The 26,105-nt window shown below is 36.8% G+C and overlaps 1 protein-coding gene across 2 annotated transcripts in view; it reads left to right on the forward strand.

Annotated features, from left to right (window-relative positions):
• Positions 1–26,105, forward strand: part of GRID1 (glutamate ionotropic receptor delta type subunit 1) — a 489,114-nt gene that overhangs the window by 426,770 nt on the left and 36,239 nt on the right. For both annotated transcript variants that reach the window (XM_065746782.1, XM_065746783.1), the window contains 4 exons: positions 9,347–9,448; positions 10,486–10,683; positions 12,531–12,855; positions 13,577–13,715. In XM_065746782.1, coding sequence (XP_065602854.1) covers positions 9,347–9,448; positions 10,486–10,683; positions 12,531–12,855; positions 13,577–13,715 — 764 coding nt within the window. The remainder of the gene's footprint in view (positions 1–9,346; positions 9,449–10,485; positions 10,684–12,530; positions 12,856–13,576; positions 13,716–26,105) is intronic.

The raw sequence follows: 26,105 nt of genomic DNA on the forward strand, positions 1-26,105 counted from the left end.
ACCTTTCCCTGCATTTTGATTTTGTGTTTGGGAAGTGAAATGCAAACATTCAGGTACTGAGTAGTATTTGTAGGCACTCCACGGAGATGCTATCAGAGAATAATACTAATTTTCATACTGTTATCATCACTGTTATGATTGTTTCATCTAATGCTACATCTTTCCCAGTGTCTGTGTTGCTGCAGTGTCCCCCTGCTGATTTCTTCTGTTTACTGTCATCAGCGTGTTTTCACTGCTCCTTCAAAGACTAGCATTAATTGAAGCAATTCCTTCTACCAGAGTTGAAGATGGTCTATGTGTAGTTCCGTATAATGAAAACTGTGAAGTTACATATATATATTCTTATGGTCTATCAACTCCTTTTCTCCACTTCCTGCGGGTGTTCTGTCCTGCACCATTCTGTTCAGATTTGGTGCAGTAGAATGCAGATGTTTCTCTGTGTTACATAAATGATCAGGTATACTCACTAGCTCTCACGGTATGGAAAGAGAAATGATCCTGAATTGGTATCGTTGCTCTTTCAGTGACTTCCAGGCACAAAAATGTCTCACTCAGCCTATTAATGGAGCAAGATCTGATTTTGGCAGAAAGATAATTTATCTTTCACTGTAACATTAAATTTGATGTATAGGCAATATAAAATACAAAGTATGTGATTCTGAACCATTCCAGGGGATTATGAGAAGTCTTTTGCTGGGTCAATAAAAGCTGTAGATTTACGTACAACTGCATCTTCAGTTCTGCATCAAACTCCTCAGACACTGTACTGCAAACAGTTGCTGTATACACGAATGCATGTACATCTTGGTTTCCTTAATATCAGTAGTATAAGGCATCATGTGCCTAATCTTCATTAATGTAATAGAGCTCAGATATAAAATAGTTGGCTTTTAATAATATGGCCATTGCATTTAACTGAACTGAGCTATTGCTCATAAAATATAAAAAGAACCACTGCCTTTCACTTCAAAATATATGATATTCTCTGGAATGAAGAACCATAAAAGTAGTGCAACAATGTACTGCTGAGTTATGCCAGGTGAGGTCAAAACTGTTGATTGCAGTGCATAGCTGAATATAAGAATAAGAGCTGAATAAATACTTTCTCTCAAACTTCTACAGAATGAAGAATATTCATGCTGAAATGCCTCTACCAAAGCCTCTGACTGTATAGTCTTTGGTCTTCCTAAAATGCTCTCACAGTTCTGGGTTAGGTGTTGTAGTCTTTCCCCCTAGGTTTTCCATATCTGTTAAGTATCACTTACTAAAAATGGCATAGACTCCTTATTCTAGGCTCTTAACTGCTTTCTGGTTAATAGCAATTTTATACTGCATTTGATATTGGATGTAAAAAAAAAAAGTGTTTCTGATTTTAATTTGTGTTTTTAATGTAATTTTCTTTCTTCTCATTTGGTTTAAGCCCTTTGAATTACTTTAAAATGTTCAGCTTGTTATTATGCAGCTTCTTACTGGAGTGCATTTTGTTCACACAACTGGAGATGTGTGTTCTCTTAAAAGCTAAATAAGAAAGCCATGGGACAGTCCATGTAGGTGGTGATTCAGTTAATGCTTCTCTTCTCTCTTAATTGTGAAGCTGTTCCCTTACATGGTTTGAAGGGCATTATGCAGCTGCAAGGGCAGCCTTCATGTGGCATCTTAGTCCCAGACGTTTGTCATTTGTCTCGCAGTGCTTCTTAGAAGAGCAGTGGAGGATGTCTGTTTCCTTACATGTATCAGTTCAGGTCAATTGCTCTTTCCTACTCAAATCCCTCCTTCTTGAACTTTCTTTATTTTCTGTTTTAGTCTATGCTCAGTGAACTTCATATAAGAGAAACTCTCAGGCTTCAATGGTATTATGTATATTTGCTAAGCCAAAGCGCATCTGTAAGTAATTGTAAGGCTGGGCCTTAGGTAGCTCCTGTGCCCTCTTTGCATAGTTGCTCCCTATCTGCTTCATCATTTCTGTAGTGGTGAATTATTTTTTTACTGGGTATTTATATACTGTTCATATATAATACTTGAGATTTTCAAAAATCTTGGGGTTTCACCACACCTCAAATTAATGCTTTTGTGAATAATAATATGACCGTACTAGCATTTAAGATGGTGATCAATTCACTCACCTGAGAGCTGATAAGCTGATATGCTCCCAGGCTAAACCTTGCACTGTTGAACACAAATAGCGTGGTTCCACACTTATGTATCCTCATCACTGTTGGCTGGGATCTGAATTCTCAGAATTCAGGCTCAGAATTCTGTGAAACGTAGACTCGATTCAGTTATCTCTGATGAATTCAGCAACCACCAGGCTGTCAGGCTGCTCTTTGATTTTTTTCGTTCATGCACTTACTCATGTCCATAATATGCCAAAGTCTTCCATGAAAAATTGTTTTGTTGAAAGAGCAGAGCTTGTCTGGCTATTTTTTATCTGTTTCTCTTTTTTGCAGTCTACAGTAAGAACGAAAGAATGATTCTAGGAACTGGTTTGGATTTCACATGAAAGAGGCTCTGTGGTTTATTTGAACTCAACATCAGTAGTTCTGTTGTCTTATATCCAGTGTTGCTTCTAATTTTCCAACTTCTTCGTCATCATTAGCTTAGCTATTTGTAGTTGCTTCTTTTATGCTTCTTATACTGACTCCTCCACCCCAGTAGTTGCCCCCTTCTCCCGTGATATTCTTCCAGCATGCCTAAATCCTGTCTGGACAGATGCTCAGTGCAGTATTAAGAATGTATGTTTCTCTCAGCTATGTTTGACTGCTCACTATGCAGCATATGCCATGAGACGTGTTAAGTCCCGAGTCGCACTTTTGCCACTGTACTTTATTACAAGCTTGCCATCCATTTGCAGCTCACTTTAATGCTGCACAATTTTTCAACATCAATTTCCATTTTTTCAATTGATAAATCTTTGCTTCTCATTTCTTTCCTTTTTAATAATGTTTACATCTAGTTAAGCAAAATGCGTAATGCTGTTTCGCTTTGGATTGTACTACTCCCATTTTGTTTTTCCCTCTGTTCTAGTCTGAAGTATTTACAGTACTTCCCAGTTTTGAGATATCTCTGCATTTTAGAAAATTTGATAATAGTAGTTTGCTATTTCTTGTTCCAAATCGTTAATAAAGCTATAAGATAAATAAGTTATTAACACTGACTTACAGCAATCTACCTCAAAACTTTTCTCCTAATCTTCATATATCATTCTTCGTAGCTACTAAGAAGCTAATTTATAAATCACGTGATGCTAGTCTTATTTCAGGTAATGAATTATAATTTTCTTAGCTGAGTTTTCACAAGACGCTATATGAAACAGAACTGAAATCCACTCTCAAATGTATTGTCATATTTTTATTTCTGTTACTTACTCTTTTTGTTTTCAAAAAAGCAATCATATTTTTCCAGAGTGGCATGTTCATTCTAAGACCTTTCTGCCTAATGCTCATCTTCCAAATATTTTCTAGGGATGTTTTATTTTAGTGTATATAGCACCCTACGTGTTCAAAGCACTAAAACTAGAATAAGCTGTATTCTTCATCCAGAAGACCTCATATTTTCGAAGGCCTCTTAAAGCAGCAACCTACACATTGTACTTTATTGTTCCACAGAGAAAGCCAGGGTCCTGTACTGGCATGGTCAGCCCCTCACTAATCCTCCATTTTTTTCTTTAGAGGGCTTACTGTCTCAGTATGGTCCTTTTTGCTTAAGTATTGGGTATGAGAGAAAGCAGCATTCCATCTCCCGCCATGCTCTGAATTTTTACCATGCAGCTACAATCCTTGTGTGGCCTTGTCATGACAAAACCGATTGTTTGAGCAGTAAGTAGGATGTGATTAAATTTTCATCCAAAAGACTGAGATCTTCTGTATTGCTTAAGTCTTGGTTCACAATCGTCTGCTGCATAATCTTGGTATGTTTAGGAGTTCTCCGTAGCTCTATGGCTGTGGTTATGTAGATATCCTCAACATATCCCACAAGCTTTCAGTCAGTATACCCTCATACACCTGTGTTGCAACTTTTTGATGATGGATATTATCTTAGAATTAAACTCACATGTTTGGCTTAGATTTTAGTTTTTGCAAAGGTACAGAAATGCCTATTGGATCTTAAAAAAAAAAAAAGTAAATACTTTATTAAATCTTACCATAATTCATAAATTGTCAAAGAGCTGTTTCATTTCTTTATTTATCAGTCTGGATACTTATGGTTCCTAATGTGCAATGATAACCTGATTACCAAACGTACTACTTTTAGCCTTCATAGTAGCCTTACAGAATTTGTCACAAACACATTTTTTTCCTTTCTAAATATATTTACATTCTGATTATAAGAATTCCATCCTACTGTTGATGTTTGGAAGCAGGCTGTGTCTTTAGTATAAACAAATGCAGAATATCAGAATAGAATACAATAAACATCTAGATCTCGAAGACTTGCAGTTATTTCACTGCAAAGAAGACAGCATTATGCTAGAGCACAGAACACCACCTTGAATCAGTTTGGTTGCCAATCGTGTCCAGGTTCTTTTAGCTAATAATGCTTGTGCTTCAGAATAGAGAAAATTCCTAATAATTATGTAGCTATTATAAAAAAGTGTTGTATCAGTTTTGCTTGTAAGTATGAGTGTCAATACCTTTGTATTTTCCTGATCTTATTTTATGTAATTTCAGATTAAATGAATACACAGTTCAGAAAGATTTTTAGTTTTTCTTAGCTTTGAATCCATATTTCACATAAAAAAATTGGCAAGGCTACTCCTGTCATAAAGAAGGAAAAAGTGTTCCAGGGAGTCCTGTCTGTTCCTTAAGAAGTCCATTGTGTTTATATATTAATATCTTGTGAATGATAGTGAACCACAGCAAGTCTCTAGTTTACAGATAAAGTGCATTTAAAAAGACTCCTGGGATAAAATGTAAATATTTGTTTTACTTACTTTTTAAATTGAGCTCCTTTTTTCCTGTAGAATTGCAGCATCTGAGTGTCCAGTTTGTTTGGTTTATTTATTGGTCTGCCGCCGTGTTTTATTTGCCTGTAAACTTTGTTTATATTTGTTTGGTATTTGTTTATTATTTTAATCATTGTGTTTATTTGAAGTCTGCTTTTATAATGTTAAATGTTTCTGTAAGTTCTTAGCCAGGAGTTCCAGTGTGCCAAATATATGTAGATAGTACAAGGACAGCATATATCATTTACATTATATTGATTTGAAGTTTTAGAAACAAGTTGTCAGTGAATTGAAATCCATTTCAGTTCAACATGAATCTAAAAGCATTGTTATACTGTGAATGGCACTGATTAATTTATTTAATTTCACAGCCAGAATAGCTTTCATATAGGAAATGTAGTTTGGGTTGACAAAGGTGTCACTATCTCAGAGCATGAGAACTGACTGCCATGTTATCTCTCATCCATTTCTCTTAGAAGTTCTTCAGATTTCGAGGCAGGGGTTCCCGAATTTGATTTGTTTGGATGTCATACTTAAAATGGAGGTAGCTAGCAGTGGTATGCATTATTTAAACAGTAATTACTGCATCATAAACTTAAATAATCTAAATGGTCTTATGCACTATTGTGAGATAAAGATTATAGATTCACTTTTTATACTAATGCCAGTTTTCAGCTATATTTCCTACTAGTTTGAGATAATTTACATCTCCATTTGCATGGGTGTGAGACAAACGTTTGCTATAGTCCAGTGGTTTGAGCACTCACAGCAGAGTTAGGAAAACTAAATTCAAGTTACTTTTTCAAGGAGTGTGTAATTATGGTGTAGTAGAGCAGCATGAAAATACAGATTTTTCAGACAAACACCTACCTGCGTGACAAATAATCAAGTTCTTCATCAGTTTTGTCTCCTAAATGAGGAAGCACACAGGCTCCCAATCTAATTGATTATGATCAAAGAAGGCAGTAAATCTTGCAAATCTCAGTTAAATACATGCGACTTTGCTTTATTTGAGCAAATGAATTGTCTGCCTCATTATGCTGATGAGGGTCTTCACGCTTCTGTGGTGTTGTTTCTGATACTGTCTGGTGTAAGTTTACCTTACCATCTCAATCTGATTTCCCTGGGGATCTAAGCTCAAGTGAGTGTTGGGCAGCCAGGTGCTGCATCATTAACAGTGTCATGAAACTGTTGAAGAAACTGGGTTATGAATCATCAGTGGAAACTCAGGAAACCCAAAGTTATATTTACGTCAAGTGTTCTTCAGAGATCCTGGTAGTTATCAGTACTTTTCAGGAAAAAATCCCTGCAGGATTCATGTGACATATAGATGACATTATTTCACATTCCCAGGTTTTCTGGCCATGTAATGGTTTCACTTCTGTGTAGAGGAAGTGTGTTTGGGCCTACATACTCTAGCTTGAGAACAGTGTTTAAATTTGGAATTTCTGAGCTTTTCCTTGTGGTTTTTGTTGAAAACACAGTAAATACTGATAAAGATCAGAAGCTTGTCATAAGTCAGAATTTTCCAAGAAATTACCCTTTTGCCTGAAATTCACCTTTGTTTCTTCTGTTGTTTTTTTTTTAAGAGTGTGGATGAGCTTCTGGTGTATGGTTGGATCTGTAAGATTACCAGCAATATGGTGATTTCAGAAAGAGAAGTTAGTTAGAAGGTTTAAGTTGGGATGTTTTATTGAAGTAGCTGCTTTCAAATCCTCAGCTCCTATAACCCCATAACTTGAGGGTCAAAGAACAAAGCAAAAGCAGAAAAACTAAACTTAGACTGCCATTAAAAGTATTTTCCAGAGACCAGTGATTTTTGAAATATGTCCTGCAAGTGCTGACTCTGCAAGTAGTTTGTCATGTATCTCCTACCAGCTGTTGTTCTCTGACCTTTGGTTCCAGGTTCTAGTAGGAACATGGTATGTGTTTCTACAGAGTGAAACTCCAACGGTCTTATCAAATAACAGCAGTACTCATTGTGTTTAACAGTGCTGGAAATTAGTTTCTCAGGCACTGATCTTGGTAGGTCAGCTGTCACAAATTGGTATATATATCTGTAAATGCATCAATCCTATAAATAAAATTCTGTCTGCAATAAGTGGAAGCTCAAATTGGCGCACTTCTAAGCAAGTGAAATGTTCTGAAGCACAAAGATATTAAGGGGAAAAATCCCTAATGGAAAAGGATTTTCTCATGTTCCACCTATCAAATTTATCTGCATCATTTGTCTTTTAGAGACTGAAAAAATTATTTTTTCATACAAAACACCATGGAGCTCTGTGTGATATGCTGTCAAATATGCTTCTCCTTGCACCTACCCCAACTGCATAAAAAGAGAAAACTGGTTTTGAATGAAAGGAATAGACTTATGTTTTTGCAATAGTGTGTTTCCAGTTCCTCTTAAGAATTCTTATTTTAATACAAAATGCAAAATATAGGGCGTTCACAAAATTTGACCTCCTGAAATGAAATCAAATACAGTTTATGAAGGGGAAAGGAGCAAGAGAAGGAATTGATATGTCAGCCTACCTGTACCAAAGTAATCAATTTATTTCATTTTCCATTCTTGAATAAATAGTGGTTGTTATCTTTAGATTGTGTAAGCCATTTTTGCTGAAACTTTCCCTGCATCTTCTCCATATGTTTATTGACTAGGACAGTCGAAAAAAGCTTAGAAAGTGCAACATTCTTTAATGATTTGAGAGAGTATTTTTACCCCGTGCACTTGGATTGGTCTTTGTTGAACCGTACTGATTCTTGGCAGCTGAAAATGTGGCTAATTTTGCTTAGCTATTGCTAAAAAAAAAAAAAAAAAAAAAAAAAAAAAAAAAAAAAAAAAGTGAAAAAAGCTAAGGAACATGTGAGGTCATATTTCAGAGCAAACACCTGAATGTAAATTTAAGAATTACGATGGCTATAGTTATCTACTTATATTGCTGAGCATTCATTGTAACTCCAAACATCACAGGGAGGGTTTTCAATCTGAGATAATTCAGCTTTCAGGAGTGTCATTAGAAAGCTTATTATTAGTCATTTATTCTCCTCTTCCATCCCTCATAGCTTTAGTTCTTTTCTTACCTGTGTCTCAACTGAAAGATGTAGTGATTATAGAATAATTGTATATTAAATAATAATAAATGTACTTTTGTGATAGATATGGCTGGGTAATCACTGGATGTCCTGTTCTTCTCTAGTTCCCTGTTTATCAGTTTAGTGCAACAAAACAAAAACTGTACAGATCTCTCCTATCACAATTTATTTGTTGGTTTGACTTTTGAGGCTTTAGGATATGACTGAAGTCATAGAAATAAATCATGTAGGACATCTAGCCATAGGCATTTTCAGCAAAATAAGTTCTTTCCAAGAAGATTTTGACTTGCTACATGAAAATTAGCTTCTGGCAGGAAGAAGGCACATTTCACATATCTTGGACTAAGCTGAATATCTACAGGGCATGCCTTCAGCTAACAGCACTGCCTCCACATATGTGAACATAGTATTGGTGATTAAGAGTACAGCTGGATTTAAGAGTACCAACGATTCTGTTTTAAAGTAAAAGGAGTGTCTGATTCCTGCTGCTGCCGAAGAGCATATTCAGTTGAATAATGCAAGGGTCACTTAAGATTGACTTTTCTATTGAACCTCTTTCCAGAAAAAGCACTAAAATTGATTTTGAAGTGCTAAATTTAATTGAAAAATAAAATATTTACGTGTAATGTTCTATGGAGGTATCGTGAAAATATGTATCTTGCATCCTGCAAATGCATATAGTACTCATAAAGGTCATGAGATATTTGATAATGGGAGCCTTGGAACTTTAGAGGCTGTCATTGTTTTACTGATGAGGTAGAAGTAGGGCAAGAAGAGAGAAAATAGGACTTAATATAGAATTTGGAGACAGCCCAAGATAGAAAGCATTTTGCCTCCACAGAATCTGTGTCAAGATTTTATAACTACCAATGAGCAATAACGTCATGCAGCAGAAAAAAAGGTTCCTCTTTTATAAACTGTAGAGAATGATTTAAAAAGTAGGAGGGGATCAGATCTGAGAAAGGAATATGGAATAGTGAAGCTATAGAGATAATCCTAAGGACTGTCAGGCAATATAACCTTACTAGAGAGAGAAAAGCCATGTCGTAGTAATCTAGATGAAGTAATATGATGAGTGCTGCAGATAATGAAGCAATTTTATTACAGAGGTTGATGAAAATACATTCACACAAAGAATTAGTTTCTGTCCTCTGAATCTCACTGATTCTGATTCTGTGTTTAAAAATATCACTTCTCTTATCCTGTGTATGTTAGTTCTGGATTCAATCAAGCTGCTGTTAAATGTGTATGTAAGTACTGAAGGATTCCTGCCTACCAGTGTTTCAGACTCACTGCACTTTCTTTTTCTAGTTGGCAACGTGGGACTCTGAGAAAGGACTGAATGGTAGCCTGCAAGAACGGCGTCTGGGTAGTGATTTACAAGGACTGACACTCAAAGTGGTGACTGTCTTGGTATGAGCCCATTTGAGTTCAGGAAACAAAATGCTCAAAATAAAAAGGTTGTGACCGAGTATTCTGGGCACTTCCTTCAGTATTTTTCCCTATCATTTTCAATTTTGTATTTTTGGATGATCAGTTACATAAGCGAGGAACATAGATGATGGCCTTATATTATTTTATGTGAATCTATTCACTGTCAGAGATTTACAGTATTTGTTTGCTTATGCTGTTTTTCTGCATTGAAGATCCTACTGGACACAGAACCAGCACAAGGCCTGAGTACCCAGGGCTATATTTCAGATATGCAGTTTCCAGCATTTCATGGATTTTTAAGATCAGATGGGCCAATTACAATAATCTAATCTTGGCTTTTGTGTGCTGCAGATTAAGACAAGCCTCAGAATTGCCTGTCAGGAGAGCAAGATCCCCATGTCTGTCAGAAAACATACCGAAAAGTGTTGCATTCCTTTGTCTCAAAATATACTTCAATATAAAATACGTCAGCAAACAGCACTTGTGAAAACTATTGCTTGAATTTTCAAAATTTCAAATATTTTTTAAAGAAATGACAACTTTAGCATCTGTTTCACTATGTGAATAGAAGACTAATCATTGTCTATAAAAGATGACTTTGCAAAACTAATATGCTCTGAGTCAGAGAGCCATAATGTTCCTAAGACTCATATGCTTAACTTAATACCTGTTTTCTGGGCTGTTAGTTGAAACATTAGTCATGGAAAAGACACAGAGATTCCAGAGAGCAACTCACCCTGCAGATGACAGGGAGTTAAATTGTCCTCTGGGATCAGTCTTTTCTCATGAACTGTATAAAACTGAGTACCATGGATGGGACAGCTGCTTGAAGCACTTGTGTCTGGTTGGGATGCCTGTAAGTATCCCACCCAGCCTGTAGCTTTTGCCTCAAAAAGAGGCAATTCTGAAATCTGTGCTAAGTTGTCCAGAATTAATTCAGAATACACCAATTTTGCTAAAAAGAGAAACTAAAAAACTTGTTTCCAGTATCATCTGAGACAGTGTTTTGTTCTCAGGAAGAACCTTTTGTGATGGTGGCGGAGAACATACTCGGGCAACCGAAACGTTACAAAGGATTTTCCATTGATGTCCTGGATGCACTGGCCAAGAATCTGGGCTTCAAATATGAGATATACCAAGCTCCTGATGGGAAATATGGACAACAGCTTCAGAACGGCTCCTGGAATGGCATGATTGGAGAACTTATTAACAAGGTACATAGAGAAGAAACTATATTTGGGGGAAAAATAGTAAATAAAAACAACAGCTCTTCAGAGTGGGAGGTCAAGACTCAGTAAAGGGATTGTTGAAATTCTCCCCTTTCTCCATTGCAAAGTACGGGAGATTGAATTGGAATCAAAGAACTCCTGCAGAACACTTCTGAGATTTGGATGGTTTGAGTGTGGTGTAAACTATGCATTTTGAAACCACAGAGTCTGTTATATTTACTCCTAAGTGTTATCAATGTAGATTATATCAACGTCACTCTGTTTGTATAAATGCCAGTATAAAAAGAAAGGGAATGTCTGCCTGGGTGTGTGTGTATTCTTAACATACAAATTAACTTTTTTTTGTCATTATATGTTTGCGACATTGCTTGTAAGTATGACCTTCTTTGTGTCACTTTATGGCAATGTGTATGATAATGATCAACTGTTTGACTCCAGAACGAGAAAAGTATCCCAAATAATATATGTTGTAAATAATTTTTTTTAAGGACTTGGATTTTAAATTAAGCTTAGGATTATTCATTTATTTTAAATAAGGGATAAAGTATTTTCTTATTTATTTCAAGTTTTACAAATCATGAATAAATGAATTAAACTTCATTGAAGTAAGTGGGGAAAGTCTGTAGGTTAGAATCTCCAGGAGAGTGAAATTAGAATGTATTTTGTTCATGTTCTCCCTATCTCACATGTAACAAATGCTAATCAAGAAAAAGAATCAGAGGAGTTAATATTCTGTGTTGCTGCCCTTTCTAGAAAAGGTTACTCTTCTGCATAGAGTTATTACTGGAAGTAAAAGCTTTCTCGTTATCTAGTAAGTAGGCGTCTCAATATCTGGTAAGTAGATGTTTAGGAAGAAGTAGAAGCAGTTAAAGCAATAGCAAATGTGTGTATGATAATGGAATGTTTTTGGTGGCAGCTAGGAAAGGTAAAGGATTTTTTACTTATTTTATATTGACATAAGCTATTTGAATTTCAATCTGGTAAGAAATCCTGTGAAAATTCTTTGGAAATTGCATACTTTGAAGTAACGGTATTTATAGTGGTTTTTCTGCTACTAGCTTTTCTACCAGCTCATAAGATTTTCAAAGCAGAACTCCTTAACCTAATATTTACTCTAGTTTCCCAGGAAAGCAGAGAGATAGGAAACAAAAAGTGTGTTTTATTTTTTGTCGAGAACTGTTTTGATTAAGATGAGAAAATAGTCAAAATCTAATTGCAGCTCTTAAAGGCTTTGGGGATCTTATTTATTAAACACTTCCCTTTCATTGAGTTTGCATAATCCTAAAGGTCCTTCTATATATAAATGCTGCTCATTTTAAATATTGAGCTCAGTGCAGGAGCTGAGTTGCTTTTGGGGGCATTCTTACAGTTATTAATTTTTGCAAGCACTTTAATTTTTGTAAAAAACAATGGTATCTTCCCCCCCCAGATGTCATATGAAATCCCTTCATCAATAGGGGAGGTTGCCAACTCTGCAGGGAGAACAATGAACATTAGCTCTTCACAACTTGCTACCAAGTTCATAAGCTAAATTAATTTTGCATGGAGATGGAGTAAGGAATTTTTTTAAGTAATTTTGTGATAATAATAGTGTAAAAGAAGTAATGATACCAGTTTTTGTTCTGCCCTGCTTTGACAATTTACATTCCACTTTTCTGCTTTAAACCAATACAATTCATATTTGAATGATGAAACTGATTTATTTCAATTTGTCTAAACATGTAAGGTTTTAGAAGTGCCTGGAGCCACTTGCTTTTTGAAAAACTCCTGAAGGCTCATGCTGGCAGAATTCATGGTTAATGGAGATCTGACCTGTTGCCTTTGTCTCACAGAGAGCAGACCTAGCAATTTCAGCCATCACTATAACACCTGAACGAGAGAGCGTTGTGGACTTCAGCAAGCGCTACATGGACTATTCAGTGGGGATTTTGATCAAGAAGCCTGAAGAGAAGATCAACATCTTCTCTCTCTTTGCTCCTTTCGACTTCGCGGTGTGGGCTTGCATTGCTGCTGCCATCCCTATAGTTGGTGTCTTGATATTTGTCTTGAACCGGATCCAGGCAGTCAGGGCACAGAACGCCTCCCAGCCAAGCCCTTCTGCCTCCTCCACCCTGCACAGTGCCATCTGGGTTGTGTACGGCGCCTTTGTTCAGCAAGGTATTTAGTCTGTTACAAGTATTCATTCAGAAGCATTCTACCTGGGTTAGAGTATTTCATGACATATGAGTCTTGACCAGAAAGTTCTCAAGGTGAAAGAGAAGTTTTATATGTGGAGGTAATATGTTTTGTTAGCCCAGATAGTGAGAAAATAGGTGAGCTATTAGGGGGTAAGCTCTATTTTTCTCTTTCTCAGAAAGTCTGATAAAACCACTCCCAATAGACTTTTCCACTTTGTGAAAATGATTACTTGCTAAATAAAATTCAGAGCTGCTTGATGTGACATTACTACACCACTCAGAGACTAGCAGGTTTTCTAATGATGTAAATCTGATTTTAGAAATTTATGTTTTTGAAGTCATGTAAGACGTTATATCTTTTTGTCCTTTTAAACGAATAGAAAGATGCTCTGAACACTGTAATGATTTAATTTCTGCATATTAGTAGTACTTCACTCTACAACTTTACTTAAAATATTGTTCATGTTCTCTAGGTTTCATCCTGGATAATGCCTCAGGGAAACATTTTGAAATATAATTTTCTAGAACAGTATCCAGCCAAGAAGTGACTGTCAGTGTTAGTGGAAGTTCACTTTAGCTCACAGAAAAAAGGGTGGTCTGAAAGCACAAATGTAGAGGGATTACCCCAACAAAGTTGAACATAGTAGAACACACAGGGTAGAAGCTCCTGAAGCACCTTTATTTTCCTTGTTTACTTGCAGGGGGTGAATCTACTGTCAATTCTGTGGCTATGCGCATTGTGATGGGAAGCTGGTGGCTCTTCACCCTTATCGTGTGCTCATCCTACACAGCGAACTTAGCAGCGTTTCTCACAGTATCAAGGATGGATAATCCTATAAGGTAAGAGCCTCTTCTTAACATGAAGCTGGAAACCTGGATTTCACAGAGAAGTATTATCTACTTGAGCACTCATTCTTGCAAGAAGGAGGCAGCTCTCTAATAAAATTCTCTTCTTATTTTCTGTGTCTGCTTCTCTCTTCTCTCCCTGTTCCTCACTGACTCCTACAACCCCCCAAGTAGTTTTGTTAGGTGAATGGAGGGGACAATGGCATTTAAATTCTACATTTTTTGGGAAGAATGTCTTTCACGTTTACTTGTATTTCTCTTAACTGAAGATCTTAATGCTTCAGCAATATGGTTTTCTTTTTTTTTTTTTTAAAAAAAAAGAAAGCTACTACCTCTAGGGAACTATATATTATTTCACTTCTCGCCTTCAGTGTATAATCTTACATTCCTAATACTTCAATATACATTGTTCTTTATGCTATTATTTGCATGTAAGATAATACAGGAGGACTTTTAAAATATAAATGACCCTCTTCAGTGGTGTTATTTTCAGAAGAGGCTTCTCCTCACAGAGGAAAAGATAACGAAACCTGACTCCAGGATAATAGATGTAATATAGCAGTTGTTATATTCAATTTATATATAATTCTCTGTATTTGTGTTAGCAATATTATGATGATAAATTACAGCTTCTGTAAGAAACCCAATTTATCTTGCCCCTTTGACTTCTTTCCCCCGCCATCTGCCTACTAATCTATATCCTGTGAGAATATTTTCAGTAAGCAAGGCCTCTGAGCAGCTCCTTAGAGCAGCTTGCTGTTTGTTGACTTTTTTGTTTGTTTTTCTTTAAAAAATGTAACAGTTAAACAAAATTTCCCTTTTTTCTTTCAACATGGACAAAATTTTCGGCTTTGCTCTGGCATGGAGCACTGAGAGGACCGTTTATTGTCCTCTTTCGGTGCTGACAGGATTAGAGTCTAGTATCTCATGCTTGATCTGACAGCATTTGAGAGGAGAGGTGTCTAGAAGACAGGCATTGCAATGCAGGCTCTCCTAGAAAATGCTGATGCAAAGATTTTTGATACTACCAATAGACAGAGTTACTATGTCAATCTCATTTGTGGTTTCACTGGAAAAACTGGGACTGGAATCTTTGTGCACAGCTACTGAACAGTAAGTTGTGCTGTTGGCACTCAAATAAGGATAGTCCTTAAAAAAGTTGAAAAAAATTTTTTTTGTTTATTTTTCATTTTTATCCTGCATGGGACAGGAAAAACTGCTTTTCTTGTGAGTTTCACAGTACTTCTAGTTTAACTTGCCATTGCATATGTGCAAGAACTGTAACACTTTGTATGGATGTAGTGTAGTAATAATAATATGAACAACTCAAAACCATATAAGTTTTGTTTTAAAATCAATTTTCTATTTTTTTTGCCAGAATGAGTGGCTTTAAACAGTAAAAGAATTAAGATCTGCATGTAATTTCTGGAAATAACACAAGAAACTAAAGAGAATGAAACTACTACTGCAGAGTATCTTTGCAATAAGGCCTCATCCTGTAATGTAGGACTGAGGTTAAGCTCAGTGAATAAATTGCTCTTGTAACCCAGAACAGAAATAGTTCTCTGGAAAGCTTGAACAATGACCTTCCAAGTGATTTCTGTAAGTTCTGTTTCCTTCATGACAGAAGAAATTGTCTGGTTTACTGCAAAAACTGCCTGCCAAAACTCAGCAAATGTCAGAGCAGAAAAACTGTGGGATAAAATGCAGTGGAGAATCTGAAAAAAAAAAAAAAAAAAAAAAAAACCAACGTATTTGTGAGCTGAAATGCAAAGCATTAGATGAGGCATCTGAGGCTGATCTATTAAAACATCTATAAGGGTTTTTTTTTTTTTATTCTCCTTCTTATTAAAATTACTAAGAATCTTGGGCAGGTGTGGGAGAAATGATTTGGGTAAGGGAGCTCCTCAGTGTTATCTTGGGACTTCAGGGTCCAATATGCCCTCTCCTTTTAGAGATTACCACTGAAGAATTATGGTTCTATTTCCTTCTGTACACAATGGTGGCTGCAGCTTAAAAAGTTTTCAGTATCACACCTACTGTACAAGGAGAAGATAGAGAAAGTAGGAAACACTATATTGTGACCTGCAAACACCAGTAGATTCATTCATGTGCCAAGGCAGAAATGTTTACTGTTGCTTAAACTGCCATAAGGCTCACTGCCTGTGCTCCAGCTGCTTGGCCATAAGGGCAGGGGTTTCTATAGATGTTTCAGACAGAGTGTGGATTATTCTTACTGTCTGGAGCGTTTAAATTGATCACAGATGCTTTGGCTTATGCACCCAAATCATTCCTCAGGTAATCTACCAGAAAACTCTTAGGTTTAATGGCTAGTTGGCAAAACTAAGCCACTTAAGGGATTTGTTTGTTTTGTCTTGTCTTCAGCTATTTCACAGTTTTTTTCAGAATCTCACAGGTATCCTGCTGCTCTAGGAGATTTGGTCTAAATCCATTTTCCCATTGAAAACCACTGATGCCCCAGGAGGCTGGAGATGTGTTAAAAAAAATTAAATAGGTTCTCTGGATGTTGAGCATCAATTCACTTCTAAGCTACGATGAAGATATTTCATGTCACCTGTCTTCAGGAGAAACCTCTTTCGTAGTTGTAGTGTCAGGTTTCAAAGAAATACATTTCCCAAGAAAGTAAATTATTGCCTTGCATGAATGCATCATGCCCTGGTCACTCAGCTCACAGCACATCCTAACTTCAGCATGGTATGATGTTGCGTATTTCTCCATTTCTAAATTTGCCACTGAGCTAGCCTATATTGGATCTTTCACAGACCCAGAAAAGAATGCTTACTTAAAATCCATTGTTTCCACTGAAAGAGGTGCAATGAGTTATAACCAAAAATCTGCTCAACAGCTGAGAATTGCCAAATCCATCTCTGTGTACTTCTATTGTTAAGAAACAACCCCCCTGTCCTCTCAGTAAGTGTGTTCTGTTATCTTTCTCTCCATAGCAAAGTCCTCTGGTGCTCATTACTGCTGCTGCTAAATTGTCAGCAGGGGAGAAAATAGTACTTTTGGTGCTGCAGAAGCTGAAACAGTGTTAAGATTTTCATTACAAGCCTGATTTTCTTCCCAACCCCCCTGCAAAATACCTAATAAAAGTTGTTTCAGCATCAATTTTTGCATGTGCAGTCTGCACCTAACATGTTTGATTGAATAGCTAGGTGTCAATCAACACAGTGATACTTAACTCCACAATTTTACTACAAAACAAGCTTGGCATAGAAATCATAGATGACATTTATTAGAAAGGGCTTGGCAACACATTCACTGAAGCAAAGTTGAACTGTTGGAAGGCAGATTTTTAATATTAGCATGTCACATGAAAGCCTGCTGATAAAGAAATAATTTTGGGGGAAAAAAAAACACCTGGCATTAGCAATTCTCAAAGGCTTTTCCACCTCGCTGTGAGTTCCAGAATCTACCTGTGGTTCACAAAAAGGTGAAATACTCAGAGAAGGAGGCATGGAAGAAAGCAGCTCTGAAGTGCTGCCTGCATTTCTGTACTTCCTGAAAAGTGACTTCCTAAATGCCAAGTGGGTTCTGAAGGGCTGTGCTGTCCAGGTGCCCAGATCACTTCTAGGAAACGCGCTTGGAAAGAACAAAAACTTCTCCATGGGTTTTCCAAAACCCTCATGAGCTTTGTGGTATAATAATGGGGAGGGAGCCTCGTTCTCCCTATCTTGCATATCTGCAGATGCAGCCTTGCTCCCTTGTGTGTCTTAGCTGCCTGTTGCTTACCCCACTGTGACAGGGCAGTGGGGATGGTGAGAATGCAGAGTTTGAGATGTGCATGAAAACCTTTGGCCCTTTAGGAGATTGAGGATAAGAGAAAACAGTGGGAGCCATCTCAAGCTGCCCTCCATTCTCCATTTGCTAGTGAATTTCTGCTCCCCTTTGCTCTTCTAATGGCACTTTTCTGAGCCAGCTGTCCAACCATTTGTGCTCTTCTCATCTTCTGTTAGTTTTGTTTTGTCTGTTCCAAGTCTCAGAACAAGGGGACCAAAGCAGTAAGGTAGTCACCTCCTATGCTTTCTGCATTTGTGAAGATTCACACACATGGCAGCGCATGCTTCTGCAGATTTCCCAACCACAAATGGGCAGAGGAGAGACACAATGCAAAGGAGAGAGCATTTATGTGAATGTGCTGGTGACAGCCACCCTGGAGACTGGACTGCAGGGCTGTAGCATACATTCTAACTTCTGAATGAACAATTATTAATTGTTGTTTTCAAGTCTTATTTTAAACCCAAATGATGTACATGTACTCTAATTTTTGCAATATGACCTGCATGCAGCTTGAGGAGTCTTCCAATGGATCAGTCTGCCAAATCAGGACTAGACATGAGAATTTATTCTTTCTTTTGTCGTATTACATTTTCAAACAGCCCTTTGGATCTGCTGTCTGACCTTCCATTTGTGATCATGAGTTTAATTAGCAGTGACTTAACTTCCAGCTTCATTTCTTGTTAACAAGCAGACTACATGCTGTTCAGTAGTATAAAGATATTCTTTAGCCTGCTTTTAGGAGTGCTTGTCTGGTAAGAGGTGAGAATCATGCAAGAAAAAATAGGACATAAAGAGTAGGCTATTTACAAATTCAAGAGTTTAAGATTTTATCAAACTGATCCTTAATATTTTTACATTCTATGGATGCTCTTAGATGAATCTGTATAGGTGTAATCATGGATTGCAGAGAAAAGTGTGTTACACCTGCTTCTATATTCAAATTTACTTCATGCTTTGGGGTTGCCTTATTTGCATTTCAGCCCCCAAATTTCATGTGATAAGTCACGCACTTGGAAGACTTTGGTTTAAATCCTTTTTCTACTACAGGCTTTGTTTAATCTTGGCAAGTTGAGCCTTGTGTCTTTCTAGTTCCCTCTCTGTGTAACAGAGTAACTTATTTCATATCTTATATGGCATATTGTCACTTGAGCTGCTTTAAAGATGTTAGCTGGAAATGTCCATACTACACCTCCATAGGAGTCAAAAAAGACAGATATTCTGGATTGCATACATAAGAAGCAATCTCAAAATATTTTAAAATAAAATTTGGAAAGTATTTTGAAGATGCCAGCTAGAATAAAATGGACAAAGGTTTCATCTGCTATATTTAAGTGGATTTGATGGATCTAGTAGAAAGAAGCTCACAGGAATCTCTTGATTTGCAGTGATTTTGCCCTGAAATTTCTTGCTTGAAAGCAGCCTTTCTGTTTTTAATATTGCACTTGGCTTTCTAAATATCTCATTGGATTTTCTTTTATTGCTTGTTTTCTTACATTTAGTTTGTACTATGTTTTATCTGTGCAACACCTCAGGCACATAGACAGGAGGCATGTATGAATAAGCATGATAAAAAATAATTATCATAATTATTATTCAAGACCTGCAAGCAAAAACTTCAATCTTTAAATAACTAGATTAAGTTCATCTCTAAAAAGACAAAGGCTAAAACAAAGAGTGAGCAGGGACAAAAAACACAAAATATACTTTCATTTCTAGAATATTCCCTTTTTAGAGCACAGAGATGAAGTGCCAAGGGAAATACTCTGCAACCTGAGCAGAAGGGCATCAGCACTCAGGTGCAGAACTTGCCTCCAGGCACAGTTCGGAGCAAGGCACAGTATGATGGCCAGTGCTGAATCTCCATTGTGCACCATGTCATTTCCCTTCTGTTGATAGTGTGGCCCAGTGGGTGCTTCTGGGAAACCCAGGACTTGACTAAATCTGAGTTTTTTATAAAGCTTTCTGAATGTTGTCATATGCCATTCAGATATGGTTTAAAATGGATCCTAATTACTCCTGTATTTGAGCAAGCAGGCAAGCATGGAAGTGCAAATATTTCCCAAAGGCATATTTTTTTCTGGAGAATATGAGAATCCACAGCTGAAAATTAGGCTTGCATTCCATCACACTGGTTGCCATTATAAAAAGGTGGTATATGTTGTAGATATATAGAAAACCAGTAACCTTGTGATTCCACACCTTTTCCAATTCTGCCTTTACAATACCTATATTATATCATCTCTTCATTTGTTCTTGGTATTGGGAAGTTCTGTGGCTTAAGTGGGTTGAGGCATGAACATTCATGTTGTTCAGAGCAGTAAATGATTTGGATATGATGTTAGCAAAATTTACCATCTGTGCAGATAATACTTTGATATTCGTCTTTTCTCTATTTATTTTTGCTTTGGAACAGTGGCAATCTAGCAAGAACAGAAAACTTCATGTCAACCCATCAAAATTTATATGAATTGGTTCAAATTCAAGATTGAATGCAATCTCTTCTTCTCAGCTCAGACTGAGTTGTCTTTGAAATCAGATTTTCTTATGTTAATATCAATTATTCACTACATGGAGTGGTTGTATGCTGCCTGCATACATTAAGTTGGCCTCTGGCTTCATGTTCCTTTGTTACAGGATGTACTTTATGATGCTTGTGGCTTCTTCTGTTGGTTTTTGTTTTGGTTGCTTTTTTTTTTTTCCTATTTGTTAGTTCCTCCCAAGGCATAAACAATACAAAATACAGAATCAGAAGAATTTTTGCCCAATATGACATTTATATTTGTTGTTTTTTTTCTCTAAAGAAGCTGATAAAATGTCTTTCAGCTGATAATAACATCTAACATAGCAGGATATTAAGAAGGCAAAAAATGATTACTACAGGAATTCAGATAGTGATGGCCTTTAAGCTCCAGACATCTCCTAGTTGTGAAGACTACCTCAGTCCATCATTTGTATGGACAAAAACAAGAATAAGAAGAAAAACTTCACAGTGAATTCTATTTTGCAACTGCAGTTCGGTTGAGGAAGAACTGTTATAAGCAGTCTGGCCACTGTGCTCTGTGTTTGTGTTTCAGACTTGCAAGACTGCATATATTTTTTCCTCACTCTATCAGGTAGCTGTTTATTTGATCTACATCGCAACATTACCTTGATACATCTTTCATTCTACTATATAATTCCATGTGTTTGCCTACTGGCCATATTTACTTTTCTTTTGGACAGAAAAAGATTGTTACATGGCCCTATACATGACCCTTTCTCAAAAGAATGTTTAAACAAAGACCCTTAAGTGGGAAGCCAGTTCAAACTGGGGTTAAAAAAAAAAATGTATCTTCGTAATGCCTACTAGTGAAGAAGCTCCCTGGAAAGCAAACAATCAAACAATAAAACCCTGCAAAATTGTTTGCATTTTATACCTTTTATCTGTACTGGTGACTGTCATTAGTGAAACAGTGGGTCTGAATATAAAAGTAATACAGGTTGTTCTATAATGAGGTAAGATAGTGCCTGCTTTTGCGTAGGCTTCCAAATCCTACAGAGTCAGATGCAAAGCAGCTCTGCAGCCAGAACAAGCAAGCAAGCTCCATTTGCAAAGCTGCCAATAATTAGCAAGCACTTTATCACGGTAAAGTTATTTCCTGTACTCTGCTCTCTATAAAACAATCACATAAAATTACAGAGTAGGCCTACCCAATTTGTAAGAAGGGAAAGTTGTAACTGTTTTAGTTGCTGTCAGCTCAGACAAGGACATAGATGAGCTTCCAGCTCTGATAATCTACTGTGTATTTTGAAAAATGCTTCCTTTGTTCATGACAGAAAAAAAATCTTCTCTTCTTGCATAATTCTTTACCATCTCCACACCAGCAGTGGTTCTTTCATTCTTGTACCACACTCATTTAGCCACCCTCTATTCACTACGATATATTCAGCATCAACAGGATAACTGTGAATACAAAGGCTTGCACCAAAGAGTAATCTTCATAATCTTCTTCCTAGATTATTTTGGATAGATAGAGAAGGGTAAGAATGGAAGTCTCCAGCAGGAGTACAGGAACAGTGCTTGTCCAGCTGTCTTCCAGGAGTAGTTGTTTGTTGTTATAACTGACTGGTGTCACCATGCTATGGCCAGTCATGTGTCCATTTGGATAATCTGACTTGCACATTGCAAGGTTTGAATTAATAGCCTGCAATAAAAATTAAGTAATGTAATTTTAATTTAATGTAAATTTAATACTTAAGTAAAGTCCAATAGCTAAAAACTCAGTTTGTACAAACACTTCAAAAGCTGATCTCTTGGAGTAAGGTTCAGAAGCCCTTCCTTCTGTGGTCAAAACAGAACCTGTTATTGGGAATTCAGAGAGGACAAGAAGAGCTTCTAGAAAAGCCTCAAACTACAGGCAAGCTGCACAGTACTACTGCAATCCTGTTGTACCTCTTTGTTGCATCTATCTTTCAACATTAAGAACTGTGTTACTGTTCACAGATCACCTTTACTGGCAGCTTTGCTGCCTATGGTAAAGGTTATAAGGTTACATATTCAGTTTTGGTGAGCTTAATGCAGTGTCATCTATTTCATGTTGGGCTGATGAGATCAGTCATAAACTCAGAAATAAAACTTTGTTTGGGTTAATTGGGGTATAGGCGTGTACCTTTTCAACAGCTCTGTTGCTGACACAGGAACTTCAGACAACAGATGAACCAAACAACCATGCAGTAACAATTTAAATCATAGAAGCTAGATTCATTAGTTTTGTAAAGGGGATTTTTTGAGTTTCTGATTATTTTTTTTCCCATGTATTTAAGCAAGCGTTGCAGTCGATTTAGTTACATGGTCATACTGCTCCTTCATAGTGAAACTTAGATAAATTGTTGCCTCTGGACACGAGGTGAAAAACTGTAAACTTACCGTTTTAATTCCTAATATTTTAAAAACTAAACAAACAAAAAGAGCCTGCAACAGAACACAGTGTTAATAGATACAAGTTATGGCTTTTGAGGGAAAAGGAATTCTTTATCAGCATGAGTGCCTTCCTGCTAATTCTTAGTATTATTAGTTCTTTCTATGTTGTGAAAGATTTTCTAGAAGGAATGAAGAGAATACTGTGTTGCTAAGAAAAGAGTTGCATATGTTCTTTCCTGTTCCTAGGCACTGTCTACTAAGCACTGTCCTCCTCTTCTGCATTTGTGCTCCCATACAGTGTGATACAGGATGTTTCCAGACTCATCTGATGAGGGAGAGAATGGTGTTGCCTTAGAAAAGTTGTTTTGATGCAACTGCCAAAATTCCATTAAAAGAAATGTAATCACATGAAATGAAGTTGTTTGCCTTCTGAACCATTAAAACCAGCCTAGGAGAATAAGCCACTGATTTAATTCAATTGATTTATGAATAGTCATATCTATCTAAAAAAGAACAGAAAACCATTGGTCAGAATGGGGTGAATGTTAACTTCTGTGTTCCTTTTATGTGGCAGAAATGGAATTTGCAAGCTAATATTTCAAGGAATTAAATTAGACTACCTAATAAACTAATTAATTTTAACATAAAGCACAGCTAGTTTGTTTTGATGGAATACTGTCGATGTATCTAATATGGCATTTGGTATTCAGGTGAGACTCAGGGTGAGGAGCGGCAGGAGGAACAGGAAGGTCTCCTGTTCCTCTTTCTCTTTACATCATCGCAGATCAGGATGGGGGGGGGGGGGGGAAGTACACCGCATACTGAGCACTTGCCTTTTTGGTCCTCTGAGAAACAGGCGAGTGGGCTTCTAGACTTGAAAATATACCTACATAATGCATGCACTTTAGACATCAGTAATAATTGCCGAATGCTCTATGTGCTTTCAGTATTAATGAAGAGCCTTACTTGTTGATTTCCCAAGAGTACCCATGTTCTGGCAATCAAGATGCCTCTCCCAGAGCCTTTCTGTTTCCTTCTTTCTGTCAACTTCGATAGCTTCTGCTGTATTCCCTGTGGTTAAGGGAAGAGTGTGAAGCTGTTTCCCAGCATCACTTTGTACCTCCAAGAGATCTGAGCGGTGTGAATCCATCCAGTCACTCCATCGCAGCTGTGAGGCTGCTGGCACTGATACAGGCAGCAGCCTGGAGCTCTCTCTACAGAAACCCTTGTCCCACAGAATGAGACAGCTCCTGATAAATCAAAAATTAATAAAAAGCAGAGCAGGACCTTACCCTACACTGGGATTTCTTAGTCTTTAATGGAACTACTCATAGTATAATGATATCCTAACATTCATAGTATGAAATACCATTTATCATAAGAGCTTTGCAAGCTAGCACCAAGATGCCAAGCTTACCCATTCCACACTTTGTTTAATTAAAAAGATACTCTTTATCGTCTGAGTACAAAACAGAATGGCAGTGGTATCAGAACCTATAACACCAGTTGTGAAGGAAGAAAGCAATTTCTTCTCTTTCAGTCTTAATCATTAATCTTTGTTAGGATTTTTAGCTTCCAAATGTGAGCGATAGAAGACATCAGCATAGCAAACAATTTAAAGTGCATCTGCATAAATAATAGAGGTAGTTTGTTATTTTCATTGTAGGTAGAAGCATATGTCAGTTGCCAGATGTGTTTGATTCAGACAATATGATTTTCATGCCAACTTTATGATATGTTTGATTTAGGTGAAGTGACTAAAACCTGCTGTTGGGACTGAGTTGCTGTTAAGCACCAGCTGCAGCTTTTATTTTAATTAATATTGTGAGAAGTAGAATACCTTGCTTTAATTAACACGTTAACCCTTCAAGGTATTTGGAGAAAGGTCACGGTGGCAAATTGGTTTTAAATTAGGATAAGAGAACCTTCAAAGGTAGTCCAAGTGATTTATTTTTTTCTTCAAAATATGCTACAACCTCTTGAAATGTTTTTAACTCTTCTTTTTCCTGCGTTGCATGCATTTTCATTTTTTCCTCACTGTTAAGTAGATTATGGGGATGTGAATAAAGGATGCAGGTTAGCCTTGATTTTCTAGGAGGACTGATTATTACAGATCTGCAGAATGAACAGCTCATAGCTTCTCTGAGTCCTCTTCCAGGCTTTGAACCGTATCTATGAATGTCTTACAGATGTGCTGTTGTGCCCACTTTCCTTGATCAGTTCTGAAAATCTGCCCAGTGATTCAGTAGTTTAAATGTACATCTAGGCACACAAATTAAAGCTCCACCTTTGAAAATGGGGGCCTGCATCTTCAGGAGGCTCTGATATGATCATTCTGGATGTCTCTTTGCCTGACTACTTCTTTCAGATTTTTTTGCCAAACTTTGATGGATATGTCAAACATATTAATTCGTTAGAATTATGGAAAAATAGGATGGTGAAAAGAAATCCTATAAATCCCACTTTAAATATAAAGGAAAGACATTCCTTTGTGTTCACTCTCTCAGTCAGGCAGCAAATAAACTCACATGGGATTATGAGAAAAACTGCCTTCGGAGATCATGAACTGTTGTGTGGCTGTAGATTCAGATGCAAGTCTTTGGAAATTAGGTTTGATCATTATTGTGATTTAACGTATTTGTGATGCTATTGTTTGATTGTTATAAAAAAACATTTTCAAACAAAGCAATCATAAATTATACTGTAGGGGACATCACACCTTCTTTCCCATATGACAGTGATGCCAGAAAGTATAGTGCATGCAGAAAGAAAAGATTTATTACACACAATAAACCAGAAAGTTCCCTAGTTAATGGAATAATCAGCAATCTGTGACAGGATAGATAAGAGGAGGGTTGGAGATATAATTAGAAATGTCGGTCTTGTGATTGAGATGTTTTGCTAAGTTTGTGCTGTTTAACAGATTTCTTTATGTGCAGTGTTTGAGCAGAGCCAGTGTCAGCTCTGAGCAAAATATCTGCTATGATCCAGTGGCTAGTCAAGTCATACTTGTGCAGATCACTGCAGATGACTGGAGCTGCTGTGGTGGTCCTGCAGGCATTGTTTAGAAATAGCAATGAGTAGGAAAAAGCAGATCTAACTCTGTTTACAGGAGAACCTGTTTTACTGATTATGATGATGAGGTTGATTTTTGGAACCAAGGTTGAGTCTCAGAGACAGAAGAATACAGTTGTTTGGTTATTTTTAATGGGTATGCTTCCTAAATGAACCGCTGAATGATGTGAACAGTTCTGTGAGCAATGGGACACAGACTAGATACATGGTTTTTTTGTCCTACATTTCCTATGCTTCTCTGACTTTGGCAAAAATGCTGAAGATTATTGTGCGAGCTGTAAAGAAAAATGAGATTCTGTATGATGGTGTAGAACATTTCTGCCACATATCACACTCTTAGAAACTAAGCAAAGCCTATAAATGCTTTGCCTATGCAGTATCTGTAGGTAATAATTAATTACTATTAAATTCATAAATGTGGCAGTGTATCATTTAATAATAGTTTCACTGTGACTTTGCATTTCATCGGTGGTTATACATGGTATTTGTTCCATTTTTTAATGAATTAATCATGCAGTAGCTGTTCAGGAAAAGAATCGCAAAGAAAAAAATTATGTCTTCATTAAAATCATTTCTGTGTTGGGATTTTAGAAGCGTTTAGATTTCTT

Source organism: Cyrtonyx montezumae, unplaced genomic scaffold, assembly GCF_038088225.1.
Source record: "Cyrtonyx montezumae isolate F1298 unplaced genomic scaffold, pur_monq_1.0 scaffold_4, whole genome shotgun sequence".
NCBI lineage: Eukaryota > Metazoa > Chordata > Aves > Galliformes > Odontophoridae > Cyrtonyx > Cyrtonyx montezumae.